We start from the raw sequence: 27298 nt of genomic DNA on the forward strand, positions 1-27298 counted from the left end.
ATCAATAAATCTTTCCAAGAGCTCTGAAAATTGCTTTCAGAAAAAAAGTAACTGGCAGAGAGTGACAGCATGTCAATGCTGAGGAGCTTCATGATATGGTGACCAGGGCGCCCGTCTTACAAAGAGTTGCAATTGATGCGATCAGTTGCAACTATGGACGGCCAGCAACATCAACATATAAAATGCTTGTTTGTTCAAAATAAATTCTAGATCTATACGAATGTATATCCGTAAATTCATTGTTTTCTTGACAATTTAGTGTGTTCTCCTTTATTTACAAAGGACATTTTACAAATTTCCTGTAGAAGAAATTATGACACTGATGGATTTCCATAGAGTTACGATTAATTGGATCAATCGTAACTCTTTGTAAGACGGGGCCCAGAATTTAGCTGAAAGAATGTGACAAATATTGTCCATTCTGAGCTCTTGTTTTGATATTTACATATTTCCTTGTTTCTTAATAATTTGCCTTTAGATACATGTAGATCATATAGAAAATGATATTTCTTTCCCATACATGCATTTCCTCATTATTTGGGGTTTTATTCAGGAAGATTTGAAGGACTACATAAAATACATGCAACTATTTGGGGAAATGTTAATAATGTATTGTGATTCCTTACGTACATGACCACACAGGACATCTCTTTTAACCTCGCCCCCCCCCTTTACTTTTTTCTCACTTTTTTGTTTTGAATCTCTTTTATGGTATTGGTAAACTACATGGTTGAAATTGTTATTGATCCTATTTTAATAGACAATGTGATCTGTTCAAAAATTGTTGTCAATGAGTACAGCATTTTTTAATCCATTATATTATTTCTTTGTTTTATTATTTTTTTTCCTCTGCAGGACTTTCAAGATGCAGAAAATTATCCAAGATGTGACAGCCCAGACACGTTACGAGAGAGGGGCTGTATGGAAGAGCACATAGAGAATCCACAAAGTTCAATTAATATAACACAGGTATGTTCCCTCAAGACACGTCTATATAATGCTTCATACTCTTTAATAATTGTTCCTAAATCTATTATTAATATACAGATATTTGTACTTTTCTCTTTCTTTCTTTTTTTCATTCTTTCTTTCTCTTTCTTTCTTTCTTTCTTTCTCTTTCTTTCTTTCTTTCTCTTTCTTTCTTTCTTTCTTTCACTGCATGTTGGGCACTCTGCCGAGTGGATTTGGCGCATTACAAATCCCATATATTATTGTATGTATGTAGAGCTGCCATGTCTTCCTTATTGTCAAGGAGACTACATGATATTCCAATCACATTATCGAAACTAATTCCAAACCAATCGATGATATGTCATTGGTATTTAATAACGTAATGACGTTTGTTGGTCTGGGTTCCGTTTCATAAATACTTTTTATAATAACAAATGCAAGATTTCTATAACAAATTAACTATCAGCCAATCAGGTTGAAGGATTTCAGTAGCTTATAACTGTTAATGTAAATTTGTTTTTGAAACAAGTTGTATGAAACAGACCCCTGGAGTTGATTTTCTTGGTATAACTGTAGCATGAAATAATTTTAGTAAAAAAATAATAATTTTCAGTAGTTAATCATATATTGAAAGCCTCCATTACGTGTAGATTGTAGGTAATTGAGGAAAGTCCATGTTTTCTGTTAAAGGCATTCTCTTTGAAAAGCCAGAATGATTATGCTGCTTTATTGTAGAGAGCCTGAATAGAGACTTTGTATAAAGTATAGTGATATTACACTGTAAAGCAAATAAAATTATTTTCAAAATTAGGATCTCTGAGTTTGCTATAGATCTGTTTGATTTCTTTTGCCTCGTTGCTTTGAGTATTTTGTTGAAACATGTAATGAAATGAAATCAAACAAATATTTAATCTTTTTACTTCAAGGGTTCACAGGGTACTTACAGTAAATTAGTGTTTTTTGTAGCATTTTAAATAGATTCTTTTGTAACTCAGTGTTTGTTTTTTCCCTTAATATCCTTCAGAAAACACCATTAAGTAAAGCAGGAGCCAGTGTTGATAATCTAGTCCAGGTCTATCCTCAGGAAATAGATCTCACATTGAGGCCAGGTAATTTCATCGTTTTGATTTATAGTCCAATGCCTACTGAAACCAGGGGGAGGGGGGCATTTCACACAGAGTTAAAGTCTGCATGAAGGTGTGAATGTACGCATCGTATTTAAAAAGCAATCTTTATTATTGATATAGAACACGTCCCACGAGCGTGATCTGACCCCTGCAGTGATGTGTTATTTACCACATGTAACTAAGAATTGAAGTCAGACTTAAATCTTCTTGACATCCTCCCCCTTCCCACTGCAAAGTTATGTGTTATTTCATTAGATGCAAAGCCCAAATTCATGCAACTTGTTATTGATAATACTGTAGATACCCCAGCCATATCAATAGTTTATATCAGTGGCAGGCAGTAATGCGCTTCTGAAAAAAAAGTGATGATGGTAATGGTAACGATGATGGTGATGATGATGATGATGATGATGATGATGATGATGATGATGATGATGATGATGATGATGATGATGATGATGATGATGATGATGATGATGATGAGGAGGAGGAGGATGAAGATGATGATGATGATGATGACAGTGATGATGATGAGGAGGAGGAGGATGAAGATGATGATGATGATGGTGATGAGGATGAGGATTACACTGTAAGTCATCACAGATCAGGAGTCTTGCTTCCATATTAGGCACAGTGTAGTCTATGGCTAAGCTAGGGTGCATGAAGGTACCTCATCGTCTTTGTTCTTTCTTTTACAGGGGAGAAGGTATCAATTGACCTTCAGATTCGTCAGGCCGAAGACTTTCCTGTAGATCTATACTACCTTATGGACTTGTCTGACTCCATGTCCGATGATTTGGTCCAACTCAGATCGTTGGGTGGAATTCTAGGTGAGTGTTTGATGATGGAAATGTAGCAAAGAAATTTTCAAGCCAAACTTTAGTAGCCACAGTTCCAGTGAGCCACATTTCCAAGAGAGAAATTTAAAGTCAAGGGGAATTGTTGTATTTATCATATATCATACATGTAGCTGAAAACTAAAGTACTAAAGCACCCTTAAGTTGACTCACACAGACATGTATGAGCACACTAACCAGGAAAATCTCATGTTATTAAACGTGATTGTAGGCAAGGTGATGAGACCAACCTATATTTATCAAATGGTTACATAATTTAGAAATGTATTCCTGTGTGTCTTTTCAGCTGCTGAAATGCAGAACATCACCAATAATTTCAGGCTGGGCTACGGTGCCTTCATTGATAAAACAGTGATGCCTTACATTGATATCTTCCCAGCAAAGTAAGTATCCATCCAAGCTGTCTTTAAAGGTCAAGTCCACCCCAGAAAATTGTTGATTTGTTGATTTCGATAGAGAGAAATCAAACAAGCATAACACTGAAGATTTCATCAAAATTGGATGTAAATGTAAAACTCAGTGATATGCAAATGAGAGAGTCGATGATGTCCCTCACTCACTATTTCTTTTGTTTTTTATTGTTTGAAATATACAATATTTCATTTTTTACAGATATGACAATAAGGACCAACTTGACTTAACCATAAACTTTTAAAATAATGGTAATTCCACACATTCAGGGAGGAATAAAATTTTGTTTCACATGACAATAAGGAGAAAATTATAATTTTTCATATTTCATATTATAAAATACAAAAGAAATAGTGAAGTGGGTGATGTCATCAGTCTGCTCATTTGCATACTGACCAGGATGTGCATATAACTGATTTGTGAAATTAAGCGAAACTTTAAAATGTCATAACTTTCTTATTTTACGTCCGATTTTGATGAAATTTTTAGGGTAATGCTTGTTGGATTTTTCTCCTTTTATTCAAATCAACTTCTTGTTGGGGTGGACTTGTCCTTTAAGTATGCAATAATAATCTCTATGAATCTGTGATATACACTGTACAGCTGAAAAGTGAAACCAAAATATACATGTACATTGAATGCAAATGTCAAGTTATTCTTTGTAATGATTTTATGCCAGTTACTTTTAAAGGCAACATGAAATATACAGTGTATCTAATTTACTATGACTTATGAAAATCATGATTTGTGAAAAAAATCCTGAACTAACAATAAAATTCAAATCATGTTGGTCAATAAATCAAAGAGGACCATCACACGATATCTTTGAATTGAGACGTTAGTCTGACCCTCTACGAGGATGAAATTATTTTCGTGTTCACATTTGAATTTCTATGTTATTTTGCCCCAACAGATTAGAGAATCCATGTCTGAATAAGAAGTGTGGACCAGCATTCTCTTTTCATAATATTCTTCCACTGACGCTCGAGACAGGTAGATTTACTGTAAGTTATCATGAATTTTATTATCAAATCTTTACGCAAGAATTGTATATTTGAATAAATTATTTATAAATTTTGTTCAGTCTTTGATTAATTGTCTTGAAAGAAACCAGAGCATGCCCAAATCCTTCTAATTAAAAACTTAGGATATACGTGTATGTATAAGGGGATACCACAAGGCTCCTTTCTGGTGCCATGTGTATTCTATAGACTAAATTTATAGTGTTGTTTCATTGTGATGTTTGAACATTAATGAATACCATTTTGACTTGTTCGAGATTGGTGAACATCAAACCTCGAATGACTGCATTTTGACTGCTGATTACCTGTACTTGGGGCATATGAGAGAGTGAAGTTGGCTCAGTAAAGTGTCTGCCTGTCGAACCAAAGATCGTGGGTTGAGTCCATCCCGAGCAGATGACTGAAGCCAGTGCGTTGTGTGTAAACGTCTCTCCCCTGTGTCATAGATGCAGGCTGCAGTGGAAAACTTTCCATCCCTGGGATAGGATGTTATATGGAGGCCCCATGTAGAGGAAAGTTGCCACCTTTGCACGTTAAGAACCCACTGCACTATTTGTATAAGAGTAGGGGGAAACCCCGGTGTAGTGGTCCACCTGCACTCTCCGCAATCAGGAGGAGAGACCTGCAGGTCATAGTAATTCAGTTCGCTTTTCACCTCCCAGGCACAGGTGATGCCAAACAAATAATTATGATGATATGTAGAAGAAAAGTATCCATTTGCTTAAGAGCACATACTGATATCTGTAATTTTCTTTGTTTGATCATTAGGAGGAAGTGTCCAAGGTGAATAGTTCTGGTAATCTTGACAGTCCAGAAGGTGGTATGGATGCTCTGATGCAAGCTACTGTCTGTACAGTAAGTGATTCTGTCCTCCCTTATATTCATTTCTCTGTCAAGAACCCAGTCAGACGGCAGGTCCCAAGAAAGTGGCTTCTTTCCTCCAAGTGATATTCATGACTTGATATGTTTTGCATATTTAATGAGCTTGATGCGGACCAAAACACCTCTTTTCATTCGGTCATTGCTGCTCTAATTGTGCATCGAATTTCATGAATTTGGTATCATTGTAAAGAAGAAGAATCATTCTTTCAGGTCATGTGTTTGATTTTTTATTTTGATTTTGTAATATAGGTTAAAAGTTTGTTCTAAAATATGCTACAAAATAATTATTTTCATCTGACAAAAGCTGCTATTTTCACACTTTATTTTTGTTTGAGCCCAAATGATTTTTAGACCATGATAAAGCTGAATATGTATGCTTTAAAATGATATAGGTTTCAAAATAAGAATTGGTTTAATCGGGTCAAGATCACACTTTTCATTTGCCAAGTACATAAAGCAGCTTGAAAACAAGAATACTGCACTCTGATTGGTCAAAGAGACCACACATTGGCAAATTCCAACGGTTCCAGTGCCTGGGTTCATGGGAAGGTCACACTTCCCATGTGGTAATCTCTTCAAATACCCCGTTCCTGTTGTTCTGTGAACCTTATCCAGCCAATCAGAACTCTGGATTTCATGCAAGTACAAAATTTCAGAAATCTCGTCTTGTACCTTGGTGGGAAAAGTGTGATCTTGACCCGATTAAAAGGTGCCGCATATCAAGAGTGGCATTGTGAGAAAGTACAGAAGTTCAGCTTTAAGGTGATATAGATATCATTGAGGCTCAAAATAAAAAGTTTTGTACAATTTGCAAAAGAAAACAGAGGAAGAAAATTCAGTTTTGAGGCACATTTTCAGGCCAGAAATTTACTTATTTAACAAAATATTGTATACAAAATAAATGACCAATATGGAAGAGTAACATTTACTCTATCTGATGGTGCAATAATATTTCATTTAACTTGAGGTTAAAACAGGTAAATTCTTAGAGAAAGAAAATCCCACGAATCACAAGATTTTGCAAGGAGGAGGATTCAGCCACGAGATGATTTGGATGAATCTGGCCTTTTTGCTCATTAGCATAGGGACCTGCGGTCTGACTGAACCTACTCAACTCAAATCAAATGGGATTTAGTGAAAAGTTTTGATGGCAAGAGCATTTCACTTAGGTTCGAAAGAGAGAGAGAGAGAGAAGAATAAAGAAGAAAGATCTACTTTTGATTATTCTCGTGCAAATTTGACTGTGTTATACCAAGGAGAGAGTGATATCTCCTTGGTTATACTCCCATTTTTTTTCTCTGTGTATGATATTAAGTTGAAGTTGCTGATAAACAATGTTTAAAATGTGTTTTCTGTTGCATTTGTGTTTTGTTTTGACAGTTCTGCATAGGGTTTCTATTCCCATTGCAGTTATGATTATGTATTTCAAATTCAGATTTTAGAAACTAAATAGCAATAACAACTGTATCTTATGAAGCAAAATTTGTCTCATGAAAATGAATTATTTGTATCTCACCATTTGATTTAAATTCCGTCACTTTCTCCCTATGGGCATTCCCCCCCCCCCTCTCTCTCTCTCTCAACTGTCCCTTAATTTTTCATTTGGCATTTTACACTTTCTGCTGACCTCTCCCATAACATTTCCCCATCCTAATGTCTTGTCTGATTTGTCCTCTCTTTTTATTCCACCAATATGCCTTCCTCCCATCCCCCTTCTTCCGGCTCATAATCCTCCCCTTCCTTTCCTTCTTTCTCCTCTTCCTTCTCTTCTTCCTCCTCTTCCTGCTCCTCCTCCTTCTCTTCCTCCTTTCCTCCCCTTCTCTATCTCATCCTCTCCTCCATCACTTTCTGACCCATCCTCCCAACCACCCCACAGGATGAGATTGGCTGGAGGGACAGAGCCAGACATCTGTTAGTATATACCACTGATGCAAGTTTTCACATTGCTGGAGATGGAAAGGTAACGAGTTAAACATGAACAGGAGCCCGTAACACAAAGCTTAGCAATGATCGTAGAACAAATTTTCATGATTGATTGTATTGACTACAATGTACAATCAATCGTAAAATCAAGCTTACGATCAATCGTTATGCTTTGTGTTACAGAACAATGGCCAACTATTAGAATGACAGCAGTGGAAGAAATTTCTGATTGGTCAATTGCCAATCACAGACATGCCATCTGTTCCCTTTTTAGAGCATTTGTTCCTCTTTTTTTGCTATGAATACACCAATACTTTTTTGTATGATTTGTTACTTTTTCTTTTAAATCATGGAGTATCTATTATACACAGCGTGTGACACTAGCGCCGGTTCGACAGTCCCAGACGCGTAAAAATCACTGTCCTGCCAGTAACTTGTTGGATGAAAAGAACAATTAAATTCTTGCCTAAGAGCACATGTTTAAAAGGGTGAATTATCAAGTTTTCAAGTAGTATGTATTATACACAGCGTTTGACACTAGCGCCTGTTCGACAGTCCCAGACCCGTAAAAATCACTATCCTGCCAGTAACTTGTTGGATGAAAAGAACAAGTAAATTCTTGCCTAAGAGCACATGTTTAAAAGGGTGAATTATCAAGTTTTCAAGTAGAGTAATTTCACATGTTTTTTCACCCATCTCACTACAACAGGTTGGTGATTGTTATGTTGAGACAAATTTAAAAAAAATACTTTTTTTTCCTTCTAAGAATACTTTATTTTGTTGTAGAAGGTTGGCAGGTCTGCAATCATTGTATTACAGAGCATTTAATCTATTCATGAATAGTTCTTGCGTTGCATCATGGAACAGAATTTTAGTATGGACAGAGGCATAGCATCCTCATAGGAACACTTGATTATTCAATATTCTCTTGGGAAATAAAGGGCAATCAAGAGGAAAGTATGAGACACTTTCTAATGGTAGTTGGTACTGCGCATGTTTTGATCGTTGCGCTTGCTTCTTAAAGAAATTCTCACTTTTCATATTCTCAAACTTTCAATTCATCATTTTCAAATTCGAATTTTAATATTTTCAAATCTTCACCTTGATGTTATCAAGTATTCATGCTTCTGCTTGTTTCCCTTTAATTTTTCAGCTTGGTGGCATTGTGAAGCCTAACGATGGCAGGTGTCATATGGATGACAGAGGCTTTAGATACACCAAGGCAGATGAAATGGTAAGATTGATTGAAGTTGCTAAAACAGGCATGATATTCTCCTTGACTAAAATCGAAATTCCATTTTTTTTAATAATTTTTTTTCCAAATTTTTTTTAATTCATTTTTTTTACGTGAAATCCTTTGCCCAAGGACATTCTCATGCTGTTTTTTACTGCTTTTTAAAGTCAAATGATAAAACTATCATGCAGATTCACCTTGAAAAATCACTTTTGATTTCTTTACTATGCAAAAGCTTGTAGCCCCGACCGGGGCGCCTAGGACTTCGTCAGTGACTTAGCAACCCTTGGCTATTTTTCAGATTTTTTTTAAGAGGGGAATATCATGCCTGTAAAAGAAATATAATGGTCATGATACATGTGACTTATAAAGCTGAAATCTACTCTGTAGACTGCTCAAGGTACATCAACTTTGTATCTTATTTATGAATAAGTGGTAGCATCTGACATCAGCTTGAAAGTTTGAATGAATTTGGGATTGTTACAAAAAGAGTTTTTAAAGTCCGTTGTACTACAACTCTTCCTATAATGGGATTGTTCTACTTATTTCTTTACTTTCATGCTAAATGTATGAGAGACTTCATTAGGGTTGGATTCAAATCACAAATACAGACAAATTTAGAAATAATGCGAAGATAGAAATGACTGATGAGAAAGCATCTCAAAATTCATACCAGCAGGGGTGTGAGAGTTCACTCTTTAGCTGATTTCAGCAATAATTGCTTTTGATTTTTAGCCAAATTTTAGCTTATTTTAGCTTTCCTCACCAAAAGGATGGGAGGTCTTTTGATTCCAGCCTTTTTCGACACTCTTCAGCTTTTCCAGGGCCCTTTAACACAAATCTTAGCAATGATCATAGAACATTTTCCTACGATTGATTGCATTGACTATATATACAATCAATCATAAAAATCAAGTGCATGATGAATCGCCAGCCTTTGTGTTATGGGCCCCAGCTCTTTCATATTTGCAATCACTATCAACCCGGTATCAGGGTTGACTTCCCCAGAGATAGTAATACTTATTTTAAGTGAGACTTTACTTTTTATTGAAATATGATGGTTTTTCTAGTTAATTTTATCAATTTTTTTCAATTACTTTGTAGGACTACCCTTCCATCAGTAAGCTGAGTCAAAAGATGGAAGCACTTAGCATTCTTCCAATCTTTGCTATTGGTAAAGCAGGTGTAGATAAACAGGATCCATTTGTCTTCTATGAGGTATGTATATGGTGAATCACCACTTGGGCCCCGTCTTACAAAGAGTTATGATTGATCCAATCAATCTCAACTGTATGGAAATCCATCCATACCATGATATTTTTCTACAGGAAATTTGCACAATCTCCTTTAGTAAACAAAGAGAATCCCACGGAATCTTCAAGAGAACAATGAATGTATGAATATACATCATATCTAGAAAATATTTTGAACAAATTTGTATTTTAGATGTTGATGTTGCTTGCCGTCCATAGTTGTGGTTGATGGGATCAATCGTAACTCTTTGTAAGACAGAGCCCAGGGCCTCGTCTTACAAAGAGTTACGATTGATACAATCAATCGTAACTCTATGGAAATCCATCAGTGTCATAATTTTTTCTACAGGAAATTTGCACAATGTCCTTTGTAAACAAAGAGAAGCACAGTGAATTTTCAAGACAACGATGAAATATGCATGAATATACATCATAGCTAGAAATATTTTGAACAAACATGCATAATAGATGTAGACATTGCTGGCCGTCCATAGTTGCGATCGATCGGATCAATCGCAACTCTTTGTAAGACGGGGCCCATGTCTACACCCACTGGCCTGTATTCTGAATTCTGGTTTAAATAACTTGGACCATGGTAGAACTCTGAACTACATTTATGGGAAGCCAAACATTTCAAAAAATTGTTTACATTGTACGTTTCTTATGGTTACTGTGCTTTTTCCTGATCCTATTATGATTAAGACAATTATCTTGCTTATCATTTCCAGGCAGTTAAGAATAATGTGAGTGTCAAATTAGCTGATGACTTGATCTCTGCTGTTTCATATTTATGTCACAATTGGCTTTCCATAGTACAGTTACATCTTTAGACCATAGTTCAAATTAGACCTGACTTCAGAATATGTGCCACTATGTCTATTTTACATTTTTTGTCTTGCCCCACATGGTCTAATACTAGTTTGTCTACTCACCATTTGGTCCCATTGTGTAGTCTATACCACCTTGGTCTATTTTCCATTTGGTCTTATCTCACATTTCACCATTTAATAGTATTCTTTGAAATATATTTAAAAAAATTATAGACAGCACTTTATTAATGCCTGTTTTTGGTAGTATTATTTCTCTTAATGAGATTGTGTTGGTGGTTATCCAAGTAGTAAGCATTGTAGAGATGTTTTAAATATGGTATTTGTAGTGATGTTGGTTGTGGTATTGATGATGGTGTTAATTGTTGTGGTTGTGATAGTGATAGTGGTGGTGATGATGATGGTGGTGACAGGGATGATGATGATGAATATGAGGAAGAAGAGAAGTGGGAATTTCTCCATGATGAATGATGTTGCTGGTGTTGGTGGGGGTAGTAGTAGGATTAATACAATCATTAACATTCTCTGTTATAATCATAATGTCTAGATAAATTACTTTTCTCAAATGAATATTGTTACAGTTGTTATTTAGGCTGCATTTATCATGCCTCTCTTGTTGTGACAAATTTTTGTTGATATTGATTATTTTGTCAATTTTCTTCGGATTTTAGGATCTTCCACAGTACTTTCACGAGTCAAAGGCAGCCAGACTTTCTGCAGATTCATCCAATATTGTAGATCTCATAAAAAATGTATATGAAGTAAGTAGATTTTTAAATGATTTAATATTAAAATTATAAATGGCAATGTTGAAAGGAGGACCTTTATGAACTATGTGTGTGACTAAGTAATAAATGAATTATATATGCACATATACAAAATACCAACAATTTTAACTGAATTGCTGATATTTTAACAAAGTAATGCTATATTTTTTTATACTTCAATAAGTTTTGTCTTTCCAGAATGTGCATTAACAGTAGAAATGTTAATCCATTAACCACTTAATTCTCGAATTCCTATATGTTTTGTACAGGGAACACCATTTTTGAAAGCCATCAGGTTTCTGCAGTAGTTATTTTAATAGCTAATACTATTAAAAGTGATTGAAAATTCATTAGCTTGCCATGTATAATTAGATTGTCAAGTCATACCATGTGGAGCGTTGTGGCCCAGTGGATTAGTCTTCGGACTTTGAAACAGAGGGTCGTGGGTTCGAATCCCAGCCATGGCGTAATTTCCTTCAGCAAGAAATTTATCCACACTGTGCTGCACTTAACCCAGGTGAGATGAATGGGTACCCGGTAGGAAGAAATTCCTTGAATGCTTTGAGCGCCTAGGCAGCCCAGCTAAAGCCGGGGTAATAATAATAGCAGGGCCCGCTGGGAGAACAGTTTTCGGAACTGAAGCGGCTTCCCTGGGTAAATATACCTGTATTATTATTATTATTATTATTATACCTAACTTTCCAATGGCATTAAGTTTCCCAACATTAAGTACATTAAGTTTCCCAACACTTAATGTACTTTTTCCCTATTTCATCTCTCACTCTTTTTTTCTCTCTTTGTTTCTCTATCTCTGTATCTCCTCCTTTCTCTCTCTGTGTCTTTAGAATATCACATCTGAAGTGACAGTAGGGGACAAGGCCGACAAAGATCTGTTTGAGTTAGACTATGTGGCTCACTGTCTAGATGGGTCTGTCACCAAGGATAAAAAGACCTGTGCGGGACTAAAGCTTGGGGACCAAATCAGCTTCGATGTCAGCATTACCATGAAGAACTTGAGCTGCACGGTCAATGATGGAATGCACACGTATGTAATTCTAGTCATTATAATGTTTGCATAGTATCGTCCCAGATTTGTCGCTTGATGGAGTCACAAATATCTTTTTTCAAGCCATGAAACCATCATGTAGCCTTGTGTGGTTCTCCCAGAGGCTTAAAACACCATTGAAAGGTGGGGGGTTCAATCATTGATCCAATCCATGAATCAGTGCTTTCGCTGTGTGATACCTGCATTACCAGTATATTTGTAATCTGTGTATAGAGGGAGGGGGGGGGATCAAACAGTGGCCCAATCCAAGCAGCAGTGCTCGCACAGCGCGATACCTGCATTATCAATATTCTTGTCGCATATATAAAATGATGAAGTCAGCGGCCTTAATATCTTTTAGCATAAATTATGGTTTCCAACAAGAAATTTCAGTTTTGAAGTGTGGTAAATTTGGGGATTAACCTTGACAGGTCTATTATATTAATTCATCTTTATTATGATATGTATATATGTTAACATGTTATTCTATTGTATTGATTGTAAATTTGATGTTTTTAAAGTGATGTGAATAAAATTGAATTGATTTGTAATTCTTATTCTTAAAGCAGGACCTACATTGTTTATAGTCAAATACCTGCTGAGAACATGAATGTCCATCATATTGATTTGAAAAAATGTTTTCCCCAATCCTGACATCTGTCTGATTATACATTCTGACAGACGCCATCGGAATCCGGAAATTAAACTTGACCCGGCCCTTATTGATTCTTGATATATCTTCTTTTTTCATCTGCAGGATATCAATAGGTCCAACCACATTCACAGAAAATCTTGTTCTCAACGTGAAAGCACTGTGTGAATGTGAGTGCTCCAACGACGAGGTACGTAAACTTAATCATGCTTTTCATAATACCTACGTTGCTCCTTTATCCTGAAAGATTGATTGACCAAAGGGTACTCACCAGCAATCTTTCGAAGTGATTACAAACCTTGTCTTAAACCTACAGTTTTCCTGGGATTGAGACGTGTTGTGATCAAGTAATTTTGGAACGAACCTACCCATCTAGCAAGCAGGAAGATTTTTTTTTAAGAGAGAGCTTGGAGGGAGGCATGGCTGTGCTTGGAATATTTTTAGTAGTCTTATTCATTTTGTGTGTGTGTTTATACCACAAGGGTATAAACACACACTAGGGGAGATCAGAGTTCTTTAACGCCTGTAAAATAAATTTATGCAATACTGCCCTAAATTTATTGCTAGTAATAATACAACAACACTGTTGTATTATTACTAGCAATAAATTGAGGGCAGTATTGCATAAATTTATTTTACAGGCGTTAAAGAAAATTACAATGTTTCAACTCACCCCGCGTTCCAACTAACCCCGATCTCCCCTACTGCTGTGTGAAGTAGAGCTTGGCTCCTGTGAAAAAATCAGAGGCAGACCGAGAGGGATTCGAACCCACGACCCCTGGATTACTAGACCAGTGTCATAACCACTAGACCACTGGAGTTCCCTTATAGTGATCTGGGTTCAAACTATCCCATAGATTGGATATCAAATCAACATGGAATAATTCATTCTTTATCACCCATCATATTAATTATTCCAAAATGGCTGATTTTGTGGACAACCCTCCAGTTGTTTTGTACACAATTTTTCAGATTTTCCCCTTTATTTTACATATTTCACATCATTTCCTCCTGACCTTGTCATATGTGGTGTGAATTATATTTTCCCATTATGCTCAGAATGAGGCAGTATGCAATTTGAAAGAAAATGGGCAAAATCTGAAAAATTGTGTATAAAACAAATGGAGAGTTGTCAACAAAATCAGCCATTTTGAAGCATGTTCGCCAATTTGAGGATCCCCATAGAAAGTACAACAAGACCTTTTGAACATCCATAACTTGCTTATTTCACAACTGATTTTGATGAAAATTGTTTTAAATTGTTCCTCTCATTTTACTCTTTCCAAGATTGCTTCTCTTCTTGGGTTTTGGTTTCCTTTAACATACAATTTTCTACTGTAGCCAATAGGATTTAATACAGATGTTCATTTGCATATTACAATGGATTTTTAATTTGATTTTTTAGGGGTGAATTGCCCTTGTCTATTTGTTTTTTAATTCCTTTTAAAGTAACATGCTCTGTGTTGATTCTCTTTGTAGCCGGAGCCCAACTCCAGTAAGTGTAGTTTCCATGGTACCTTTACTTGTGGTGCTTGTGTGTGTAATGAAGGCCGATCAGGAAAGATCTGCGAATGCGACCGAGCTGAGGCTGAGGGTCTCGATGAAAGCTGTGTAGCGTAAGTATATCAATCGTTTTTTTTCCCTTGGTATTCTTCTCAGTCCCATATGGGCTCATTGGTGTTGGGTCCACACTAAGCTTGGTCTAATTGTCAACAATTTGTCATTTACTTGAATTTCCACTCGTGCTAAAAATTTTGATAGGGCAATCAAAATTTTGATTGTTGATATTTCGTCCATCTATTCAAATGGGTAATGATCACTAAAAGTAATGACGGTTATGTCCGTTGGCTTTTCTGCATCATATCCCAGAAATATTCCACTCGTTAGGGCAATGTTGCAGTCATCTACGGTCCGTTCAATATTTTCTAACTTGCGGAATAGTTTTGCTATCCACTTTCTAAGTCATGCAATATGATATATATTCCATGGACGAAATCCATTAATCATTGCTATGTTGAAATTATGGAGATCTAGTAATTACTCCCACTTTTGTTTTCTCACTCTTTCTTACATAGTCCAAATTCTACTGTGGAATGCTCGGGTAGAGGTGACTGCGTGTGCGGTCTGTGCGAATGTGACACGCGTGGCGACCCAAACCGCGTCATTACGGGAGAGTTCTGTCAGTGCGACAACTACCTGTGCCCAAGGTCGGGAGGAAAGGTGTGTGGAGGTAAGCTCACCTATGTTAACTTACTCGCATGTCGCCATGTTTCAAGGATCATAACTTACCAGCGATGTAGTCAAGGCTGGCCTTGGCCTGGGTCATGTGTACAATGCCTACAAGAGAAGGTTTTCTCCAATGCCCTCGTGACACAGAAGTACTGGCCTTGACTTACTCCGATTGTAATTATTTGTACTCTATACATTATCAACACTGAAAAAGTAGCAGATGAACTATACTAGAAAGCAGAAATTCCTTACCTATTATGAAATCTAATGAATTATGTATCATATGAAATAGAAAAGTATAGCCTTTTTCCATAAAATTGCAAATATAGATCAGTCATGGATGAACGATAATAAATCAATTAGTGCGATAATGCATATTTTCAGCCCTTCTGTGATCATTAATTTGCAACTTCTTTTGATATTTATAAAAATTTTACACTTTTTGCTGGTTTTATTCTTTGTAAAAAATGAATCATATTACAAGGAAGCCGCTGGAGAAAACATGATCATCAAACTTTGTTACAGTTTCAAGATTTTTTTAAAAACGATTTCCAGCATTAGTAGGGCTATTAGTCGCACATTGTCTGAACTAGCCTATAAAAGTGTTTAATATTGCAATAAGGTGATCTTTGAGTGTTTTCTTGATAGAGAGATACTAGTTAAGTTTATGATTTCCAGAAAAAAGAGAAATTCGGTTATCTTTCTTTGCTGATTGTAGCTCTGAAAAGATAATTTGAAAGATATTTTTGAGAATGTTGCCAATTTGCCTCCCTTCCGTCCACAGGTAGTGATCGGGGAACCTGTGAATGCAACGAAGATAAATATATCAACTATTGTACCTGTGCAGAAGGTTTCAAAGGCAGTGCTTGTGAGTGCCCGGTATCTAATGATACATGCAGAGCTCCAAATGGGGTGAGTAAATTTCATTTGAGATTGATATATATATATATATTTTTTTTTTTTTTAAACGTTACATGGAGCAATATTAGAGGTTCAGAAATATTGATGAAAATTAAAGAAATTTGTTTAATTGGATAAATATATTATTGGGAGAATAGTGCTTGTGATATCTTTATAACAAAAAATTACAGTACTATGGCTTTAGATTCATGGTTTTCCCATCTTGTTGTTTTGTGACAGGTTTAATGGGTTTATTCTTTCATTCATATTTGGAACATAAATGCAAGTTATCATAACAATCCTAAAATGAGTTTTGACCAGAATCCAATAAAATTACCATCCAAGTGTCCAAGTGGATAGGACGTGAAATGGAGGCCCTGTGTAGAGGAGAGTCACCACCTTTGCACGTTAAGAACCCACTGCACTATTCGTATAAGAATAGGGGGGAAACCCCGGTGTAGTGGTCCACCTGCACTCCCCTCAATCAGTTATATCGGGAGGAGAGACCTGCGGGTCATAGTGATTCAGTTCGCTTTTCGCCTCCCAGGCACAGGTGACGCCAAACAAATAATAAGAAATATGTGGCAAATCATTTTGGCACAGAATACATAGTTGCTCAGAACTGGGCACAGTGAGCATGGCATTCAACAGCCACCTGTATTTTTTCAAGTAATCATAACACACTGTTCCCCATGTGCTTATCTGTGTCGCTGATCTTTTAATATTGTGATCATTTTTCAGCTCAGATTTTAGATTTCACAATAGTTTTAGGTTTCTAGATCTACGATGATATATGGTGACAATTGGCCGTGATTTTGAAGACTTTCTCATAAAATTGTTCACTGCATGTACCAGCATTTCCTCACTCTATTAATGTAATATTTATTTGTATTTTTGAACAGGAAATCTGCAATGGTGTAGGAACATGTAACTGTGGAAAATGTGATTGCAATGATCCTAAGTACTCTGGTGCTACCTGTCAAATCTGTCCAGTAAGTATATTCATTTTGGATTAGTCACGGTGATGGTTTTCTTTTCACTAATGATTATTGAAGATTTAACATTTCTTGAAGAATTTGCTGATTTCAGGATTTTGTTTTATAGTCTACAGGACATGGTGGTATGGGTAGTTAAGGGTAATTATTTCATGAATTTAGTCAGTTTCAATTCTCTGTTTTTTGAAGACTTTCAGACACAACAGGTCCCTCAGATGGTCAATACCGTCTCATGAAACAAATGTCGTCGATGAATTTCACTGCCAATTTTACTATTAGCCAATCATATGGATGAATTTCAGTAGCTTATAACAAATAGCGAGTGAAAATCTAACCCTTTGTAGTTGTGAAAATACTGAATGGTATAAATGATGATGATAATTTGTGGATTTTTCATCCATTTTTTTTAGGATTGTGCTGGGGCGTGTGAAATTAACCAGCCATGTGTACAGTGTAGGGCGTTTCACACAGGAGCTTTCAACAAATCACAGTGCAAGAATTGTCCCCATCCCATCTATGTAGTGACAGAGCTGAGGAAAGCAGAAGGTACAATGAATTCCTTTTTTTCCATTTTCTGTGTTGAATATTTCATTTCATTTTGTTTATTTCCATATTGAAATTCAAAGATTAAATCATGCCTGCCAAAAGTAGTTGTTTAACTTGCAGCTCTATTTGACTATCCGTTTTTATAGCACAGCATCCATGAGCCTATGTAGACTACATACAGTGACACAGAGTGGAACAGTAGAATCCTCAGTTAGTCATTAATCGTTAATGAAAGTTTATGATAATTTAGAGGTTTAATGTTTGTGATAATTCAGATCTGAATATTGCTATAGATTTTATTGCATGCAGTCAAGGCTCCATGTAGTTAGAATTATTTTTTTCTCAGCATATTTTTTTTTCAAATGGACCATATTGTTTTATTTATGCCTGTACGTAGTCAAACCATTCTTTCAAGTTAGCAAAATAGTCATGGTTTGGTCTGAAAGATAAAAAAAATACCTTAATTTTTTTAACCTTGCCACATTAATTGTTGTTTGCTGACGTTTGTTTTTAAGATCTTTAGTTTTTTTTCAACCATTATCTACAACATTCTTAAGCTTCGCTTTCTTTTTCTTCTCTAGGCCATCAAGAATGCAGGTTTACTGACGATGATGAGTGCGAAGTTATCTTCACCTATGAAATACTACCAAATGGAACATTTTATATTGAAGTACAAGAAGAAAAAAGTAATTATGACCATGCATTTCTTTGTTATCTATCACTCACTCATTCTTTCTCTCTCTCTCAATCCCTAACAGCCCCCCCACCCCCCCCATTAACATTGCTAACATTGCTTGTATTTGAAGGAACATATAGGCCCGAATTCACAAAAATGGTTTTTAAAACCATCGGTTAAACCCATGGTTTATGCAGATTTCCTGTATAAATTACTCTTATTGACCACATATAATAGAAAATGTCCAATGCTGATGCACGCTTTTGTCACAGTGCGCCAAATTGACGCCTGTTGCCATGGTTAAGTCCACTTTTTGAAGAGTAGACTCATTAATTCAGAACAGTGGACTCATGAATAAAATAGCGTGGATAAACATGGCAACAGGCGTCAATTTGGCGCACTGTGACAAAGCGTGCATCAGCATTGGACATTTTTTAATATAAGTGGTAAATAAGCACAATTTATACAGGACATCTGCATAAACCATGGGTTCAACCGATGGTTTTAAAACCCATCTTTGTGAATTCGGGCCATATATTTCATTATATTTTGTTACACGATAAATCGTTTTGATGAATGAAAAACCACCCCCTCCCCTCTCTCCATAAAACCCCAAATAAAATGTAATGATTTATTGAGAAAGGTAAACAAGACTGGAGAGAATCAAGTCCTTCTGCTACAAATATTCCTTGTGTGGAATACAGAGGAACTGTCCTCATTAATGGTGACTTCACAAAATTTCATCTGTCAAAAGGATAAGTGTTACTTACAGTATATGGTGTAAAACCAAAATAGTTTCCATCAAGCCTAAATGGAAAGAAAAATCACCTACTACTAGGCCATCAGCTGGAGCCTCAGCTGGGATAATGATAATTTTATGCTTCAGAATGGAATGTTTATAGGTAGACAAAATTTATGAATCCCTATTATCATTAATGAATAATAATAATAGGGATTCATAAATTTTGTCTAGCTATGAATATTATTATTATCATTATTATCATTTGTTATTATTATAATGTATCTGTATACCATTTTAGCCAAGTTCTCTGAAAATGTTCATCGCAACTGATGTCCTTTTTTCCTTTCACCTTCTAGTATGTCCTGGAGCACCTGAGATGCTATGGGTTATCCTTGGAATCATCATTGGAATCATCCTGGTGGGTTTAGCACTCCTCCTCATCTGGCGTCTCCTCACCTACATCCATGACAGGAGAGAGTTTCAGAACTTTGAGAAGGAGCGAGCCAACGCCACGTGGGAGGGCGGCGAGAACCCCATCTACAAGCCGTCCACGTCGGTCTTTAAGAACCCCACCTACAATATAAAATGAGCTTTACCTCCTAGTCTGGCGATGGGTCTTTTTTAAATTTCTAATTATTGTAAACTGAATAAGCGTTTGAATACCACCACCTGATTTTGCTGTACTGCATGCAGAATGCCAAGGGCATCTCTTTGGAAGGTGCTGGGTGCTGTGACCAGATGCCAAAAAGGGATTTCAAAGACGGACATGTAATGGTCATTCAACTCTTAGCTACACTGAATCATCATTGAATGCTCATTGAACTCTTGAGAATGATCATTGAATGTTTGTTAATTGAGCTCTCAGATACTGTCTCGGGGTTCAAGTCAAGAACCGTGGTGAGATATCCTTCAAATGGCAACCAGCGGAAGTGTGTTTATGATTTAAAGAGATAGTCTTTGGATTGTTTTAGAAACATCAAGATCATTATTGGATACCTAGTGATATTGCACCTTGAATTAGAGTTTAAATGTGATACAATCATCTGATATGCTTACTGAATGATATGAAGTACAGAAGAATCATCTAGATGGATGGCCAGATTCAATTTCTTGAAGTGGCTCAGGTGTGCGCCGTTGAAGCAGTAGCTGATCCCAGGTTGGGTGATTGTGGATTCAGAGATTCATGATGTCTATGCACGTATGCTCCCATTTCTAACAAAGTGAGAACACAATTTGGAGAAGCTGTTTCCCCCATATGGGCAATAGTCTTTGCCGGAGCCTGCCGGCTAAGCAGGTGGATCTCGCGAACAGAGTCCAAAGGTCAACTTACCTGTAAAGGTTTAAAGTTCAAGAGGTCAGGGTTCAATGGCATGTTATCGTAATTCTGAAGCAGTGACAAAGGACAACCTGATCAAGTGGATTGCTTCATAGTTTGTCGAAAAGTCTGGTCCACAGAGTTTTGCCCTGCAGCACTCTAAAACAAGCAGCCAAGAAAGTTCTTATTGGGAAACTAATTGCAAAATATTACCCTTATTGGCAATCGTACATTTGCAAGGCCCAAGGTATTTCATCCTGTCAATTCCCATACATATATTCCAAGAATTTGAGAATGTGTTTTTGTGCGCTCATGCACTAAACAACATTTATTTCAGCCTATTGTCTGTTGGATGATTATACCTTGCAAACTCAATGGCCCGTATTCTGAACTCCGGTTTAAATTAAACCCTGGTTTTAAAGTTGTGGTTTAACTATGGAGAGCCAATTGGAGCACAAATCCCTAACAATACACATTCAATTTATTAACTCATGACACCCAAATTGTTCATAATTGTCTGGGAACGATAACTTGATTATTTCTCTTCATTATGAAAGCAAAAGGAAACAAAATAGTAAACATAAGAAATATACAATATTAACAGAATTCTTGAACTTTTGGCACCCCGTAATTTTAGCACAGAGTTAGACCGTGATCTAAGTTAAACCTGACTTCAGAATACGGGCCAATATGTTTAAATGATTGTCTTACTTGAAATCATGCACTGCAAAAACCAGGTGACTTCCGGTAGTATTCCTACAGAAAGGAAGAGCATGGTAAATATATTCAGGCATCAGGTACAGTGTATGCTCTATAATATAAAGGTGTATGTCAGTAAAAAAAAAATATATATATATATCAGGATATATATTCCTCAATTTTTGCTCAATGCATTTGAGGCAAGTCCATTTTTAACCTTCAATTTTTTTAAATTGGACAACCCATTTAACGGATGCCAAAGAAAACTTTTAGAAACAGATTCCCCTATATTTTGCATATGGAAATGCCCAAGAATTAGGAGTTGATGGGCCAAGTATTCCACATTTGAAGGGATATTATCAGCTTAAACTCTGAAATTTATGCAGACTCTGTGCAATGGCAGATTACTAGGTACAAAGGTCATCAAGAGCATTTTTTTAAGCAATGTTGCACAGATAGATCAACAAACTTAATTTTTGTTTGCAAAGCACAATATAAATTTAGATATCCAATAATCCCATTGTTAAAGCGTGATATCCCTTTCATTCTTACTGCAAGTGTCAGTATACGTACAGTAGGTAGCTTGTCAAGAGTCAGGGCCGCATTCCCGCAGGAATCCTGCAAGCAACTCTTCTTTACACATTAAAGTCTCAGTTGACAGAACAATGGGGACTGCAGGAAAGCTGTGATGATAAATTGCATCCTTATAAATGCATTCATGTATAAAGATGCAGCAAAGATTTTTGACAAGTCTAATGTGTAATCATGACTGAAATTACGCATTTAATACACTGTGCACTTGAGCATTTAAGCACAAACTTAGTCACTCATAAAGAAGAATGAAATTATGGGGAGATACTTTTTTTAAAAGATAGGATAGAGAAAATCAATTTCAAAAGGTCTATTCAAAATTAGTAGTTTGGCAGTCTGAATCTAGCAATTTTGCTCAAAATAGCAGGTTTATTAGTACAACTGTCACTATCTTTTGTTCATGAATTGCCATATTCTCATAATCTCTAATGATAGTGCTTGTCTTTCTGTGAACTCGGCATATGTTGTCAAATACATTTTCCTATGATATATTTTGAGTTAGGAAGGAGACAAGCTGCATCTTAAGAGATAATGGGGGAATAAAGAGTTGTATTACTATACCTGTCACTTTGAAGTGACATTGCCAATTTAAGGATCACACTAAATCTATAATAGTGTAAAGGAATTTTAGTAAATTTCTTCTAGTATTCTCATTTTATTATAACTATTTCCCCATGCTTTCATTGTCCTTTGACACACTAATGACTTCCTAATCACTGATCACATTTTATTTCATCCATTAATGTTCTAAGAAAATGGTGCTGACAACTTATGTTGTCTCTCTTCAGTAATATTCTCTTAATTTTCTTTTTTATATACACAAAGAGAATGAAAAATGTGCAAAAACTACTTTATATTCATGTATTATTATCAAATAACTGTATATATATGAGTACTGATGCTTTTTTTGAAACTGCATGTATGTTTTTGTTTTTCTACTATTTTTAAATTGTTGTGATTCATATATGATTGTTCTAATTATTTTTATTTAAAGACAACTCCTAGATAAGCCTATAATGTAGATAGTACCACTAACTCTTTTATATGATTGATATTGACTTGTACTAGATTGTACATGTACTAATGGTCAAGTGAAGGCGTTTGTTTGTAAATATGTGTACCGGTACTAATTTTCTGAGAAACAGAGCCAGTTTGAAGTACTTTTTATAAGAAAATTAGAAAAAAAATAGAAATGCTAGGAAATGTATAAATTGGCATGGTGTGTAAAAAATGAAAATTCTAAGAAGGATACCTCCTTGAAAATAATCTGTCTCCTGTCTGTTTGAAGTAGATGTTTTACTTAACTACGCAGATAGCAAGAATGCTGCTTTTTAGATTGGCTTCCTAATAATAAACCACATAGTGATCTGTTCATAGGTCTACATAGAATACATTTGATGAAAAGAAATAGTGATGAAAATTGTTGAAAAGTGCAATGTGTTTTTTTTTTCTATTTTCTTTCTATTTCTGTTAAATGGGTGATTTAGAGTGGAAATTAATCATTTGATTTAGATTCAGGTCAGAGATCTATAGGTTAGGGCCTAGATCGAGTCAGTGGAAATTGGTGGGGATTTTTTTTACCTGATTGCTAAGAAAGCATGAATGCTTGTAAGCAAGCAACTAGAGGACCGACGGCTTAAGGTCCTCTCCGAAGGACCTGGTAATGAGGATTAATGCCTTACCAAAGGGCAATAGCGCACCAAATGTGAATCGAACCCGGGTCACCGGAATACGAATCCCCCGCTCTTCCGACTGAGCTATCGCGCCTCCTCAATGCTGTCAGTCCAAACTGAGAAAGATTGCATCACTATCACAATCCCAGTCAACTGGTCACATTGCCACCATCAGTTCAGAGGCTACCATAGTCTGTTCTTCCAAAAAGAAGTTCCAGTTTGGAGGCACCTCATTGCCAGTGACCTACCCCCCCCCCTCTCCTTCCCCGTTTTCACCGCAAACCTGTTTCAAATATACAGTATGTGATTATGGACTTGATAATTAGCTATTTACTGAATTTCATTTTGATTTTATCTCTGTGTTGAATTATTAAGTGCCTTTCTTAGTTGAATGAAGTCTTTTTTATAGCACTGATGATTTATAGAATGCATTTATGATTGTGTAAACATTAAAAAAAAAATATTTTATTATATTGATATGTTGAGGGCCTTATTCTTTGAAGAGTATGGAAAGACAGAAACTCAATAATTTACCACCTAGAATGCCAGAACCCACATTTATTATGCTCTGTCAATAGATGAATTAGCCTTGTGCATTCAAGAAATTCAACAATCTGTTATTTTTTTGTTAGTTTCTGAATGAAAACAATGCCAGATACCTTCTAGATGATGAATTAGGGTGTCGCTGGCTTTCCATAAATGTGATTAGAAGATTTAAAATCAATCGCATCTCATCAGAAAGGATCCTACATTGTTGTGGAATTATGTTGCATCTGTCAGTGGCCTGAGAAAGTACTCCTCGACTCTTGCTTTTTGTGGGTAGTCTTTTTGGCTTTCCATAGAATGATTTGGAACTAATTGAAAGTCTGATTATAAAGTACTATGTGCTTTTATATCTTATGTGTACTATAATAATAAAGTACTACAAAAAGGAGTGTTTATTCTGATATCTTATTAATCTCTAGACTTAATAACTCAGTGATCCATGTATCAGACACCATTTCCAGATTCCGTAAGACCTCAAAAACAAATGAACACAATATTTTCTCTTTTATGATAATAAATAGGGGAAAAAGGTAAGGTGAATTTTCATTCCTCGTGAAGATAGGTGATAAAGAAAAGGAAATGTGAAAAAAAAGGCTGAATCTATCAAGTGTGCAGAATTATATTGCTTGGACAGGACAATTTCATGGTGTTGCAGTTGATGTATAAAACAAATGAGAAAAATGTGCACCGAGTAAAACATGCCGTATTGGAATTTGGCCTATACAGGGTAATTTTCCCTACACTTATCAATTTTTGCCAAGACCTCAAAAATAAATGAATCCTTTATTTCTTGGCGTGATTCTCCATAATCAGACATGAAACTTAACTCATCTCGGTTTTTCATTTGGTTCAAAATGTAGAATTATTTTATTCATTGAATTGGTCATACAAGAATGAAAGAATTCATCAAATTAATTAAGATAATTAAATTGGTTGTGTCTAGTGTCATCTTTGAAATTTTCTTCCTTTATTTCTTTCTTCCATAAAATCTGACTAAATGTAAATGTTGCTTTGCAGTAATGTAAATGTTTGTGCAGCACAAGGTAGTACAAAAAGGCATTTAGAGCATTTATTTAGAAATTGAGTGTACATTGTACTAGGTCACAAATTAATGCACTGCTTATTTTAGTTCAGAAACAAAACCGTGGACATCGAGAACTCGATTGCAACTTCACAAGATTTCCAAGAAAAAATATGTGTGCTAAACTAGAACAATTTTAGAGCTCTCTTATCTTGATAATCTATGCATTTCAAAATTATTTGTTTTTAATAAGTTGAAATCAGTACTTTAATTTGAAATAAAATGAGATGTAAAGAAAGGTTGAATTGATGTGGATGATTAAATTATCACATTTTATGTAGTACTAATGAAATATACAAAAGCCTATAAAAAGATGAAAAGTTTGATAAATAAAGACATCTGCTTGTACTAAATTTTAATTTTGTGATTCAGACATTTCATTGTGACAAAATTGAAAAATGAAATACCCCTTTAAGCAATACCTCAAAGGGAGTCATGGTCTAGTGGTTACAACTCTTGTCTTTCAATCCAAGGGACGTGGGTTAAATTCCAAGCCGTGGCGTGTTTTCCTTCAGCAAGAAATTTACCCACATTGCGCTGCACTCACCCCAGGTGAGGTGAATGGGTACCAGGTAGGAAGAAATTTCTTGAATGCTCGTGACCAAGGTAACCCTGCTTAAGTGGGGGTTATAATAACATTATCATGTTAGGCAGGGTCCGCTGGGAGAACAGTTTTTGGAACTGAAGTGGCTACCGTAGGTAAAATATGACATCATTATTATTCACATTTTAATGGTTTAGCCAGTGTATGACAAGCTGTTCAATCATTTAATCCCTTTTCTGTTCTTGATATCACAAAGTCATTTTGGGTTGTTGAAAAATGGCAATTTTTATATCGGTAAAAAGGATAGGCTTGCTATATTATGTTATGCTGGTTAAATCAAGGTGTGGCAGCCCCTTTATGTTACATTGAGTACGGCTACATAAATTATCAGGATTGCTTTAAATAAAAATGTATGTAAAACCAATGAATCTTCCAAAGTATCAGATATTCATAATGTACAGAATGACAAATATAGAATCTGAAGTGTATGTTCTGTGTGTTATGGTGGATAAGGCAGGCTTGGATCCAACCGGATTAGACAATAGTTTTTAGGGGCCGACTATTGTGCAGAAACAATATGGGCCCTAAAACAGTTTCATGTCTAATCCAGTTGGATCCACATGTGATGGTATTATTAGTAACAAAATACCTTAAATCACCTTTTTTGTAAATTATGTGTACAGTTTTTAAAACAAATGCGCCAATTTGGCATTAGGAAAATGCCTTTTGTGTGTCTCGTATTTGAATTGTTGCTGTTTTGTATATTATTGTACAATAGAAAATGATTACAAGCCAAATGAAAGTGTGATGAGGCAAAAAGGCTTCATATAGATTTATTGTAAAATAAAATTTTAACAATGTATAACACTGCTAAAGCACGCAAGCTGCATTGAAAATACAAGTGTGTTGTGTAGAGAAGGGAAAAACTAACAAAAATGTCTATAGAAATCAAATTATTATGCTATCATGCTATTGTCATTATTTACAGTGTTAATCTTCAGTAGAGCCTGAATAGCATTAGTTCAAAATATTTTCTGTTCGGTCATTTTTCTTTTCATCTTTTTTGAAATAGGGTGGCATTGGGTATTTAGGGTGAACATGCGATTGAAAGAATCATATATACTGTAGGTTTATTTGGGAACAGAAATTTAAGTGCATTGCTAGTAAATTACACCTGAAATTACCATGAGGAAAAGCATATTGTGTATAATTACATACAATGTATTATCTAGGTTCTGAAGGTTCGTTTGTATATTAATACATTTAAATTACGCTACATGCTTTTTGTTGTGTTATTTGTTATGCAACAATACAAAAAGAAGAAGGTTAAATTTGAATTTTCTCATGTTTGCACCTACAGCTTAAAACACACCTGTGGAACTAAACCTTAACTTGTCTTATGCCATTACAGCGCTTTGAATCCTGAAAAAAAGTGCTATATAAAGCCAATTATTATTTAGTACCCTTTGCACAATCACTTTTTTTTCATATTCTGAAAGTCTATCCTGTCTTTTTAATTAAGATATGAGATTTTCCCATATATTTAAAGTTCTCTTTGATCAATTCTGTTGAAGAAAACTTTGAAAATAAATATGTCTTCTTATTTGTAGTGATGCAGGGAGCACGAATATGTTCTGTGATGTGTCAGAGATTATCTTGAATTATTTTCACTTCTTTGTATGCTCATGAATTTATTCAATTTTTGGATATTTTGGATTTTATACTTAGTTAGCAGCATGCATATCCATAGTATAAGCTTTAAAAAATTGTATTACAGTTTTACTTCCCTTGTATTTTTAATATACTTGAC

At 35.5% G+C, this 27298-nt stretch overlaps 1 protein-coding gene across 1 annotated transcript; it reads left to right on the top strand.

The window, feature by feature from the left end:
• Positions 1 to 860: 860 nt before the first annotated feature.
• Positions 861 to 25303, top strand: LOC129275218 (integrin beta-1-like). Its single transcript, XM_054912010.2, has 20 exons — positions 861 to 969; positions 1976 to 2060; positions 2777 to 2908; positions 3222 to 3318; positions 4260 to 4350; positions 5137 to 5223; positions 7127 to 7210; positions 8327 to 8407; positions 9512 to 9625; positions 11159 to 11248; positions 12100 to 12299; positions 13057 to 13141; positions 14431 to 14567; positions 15027 to 15181; positions 15965 to 16092; positions 16983 to 17072; positions 17486 to 17621; positions 18203 to 18307; positions 19396 to 24083; positions 24141 to 25303. Exons 1-19 carry the CDS (start codon positions 922 to 924, stop codon positions 19626 to 19628), a joined length of 2178 nt encoding a protein of 725 aa, XP_054767985.2. The 5' UTR covers positions 861 to 921; the 3' UTR covers positions 19629 to 24083; positions 24141 to 25303.
• Positions 25304 to 27298: the final 1995 nt, after the last annotated feature.

This window comes from Lytechinus pictus, chromosome 13 (genome assembly GCF_037042905.1).
Source record: "Lytechinus pictus isolate F3 Inbred chromosome 13, Lp3.0, whole genome shotgun sequence".
In the NCBI taxonomy this organism is placed as follows: domain Eukaryota; kingdom Metazoa; phylum Echinodermata; class Echinoidea; order Temnopleuroida; family Toxopneustidae; genus Lytechinus; species Lytechinus pictus.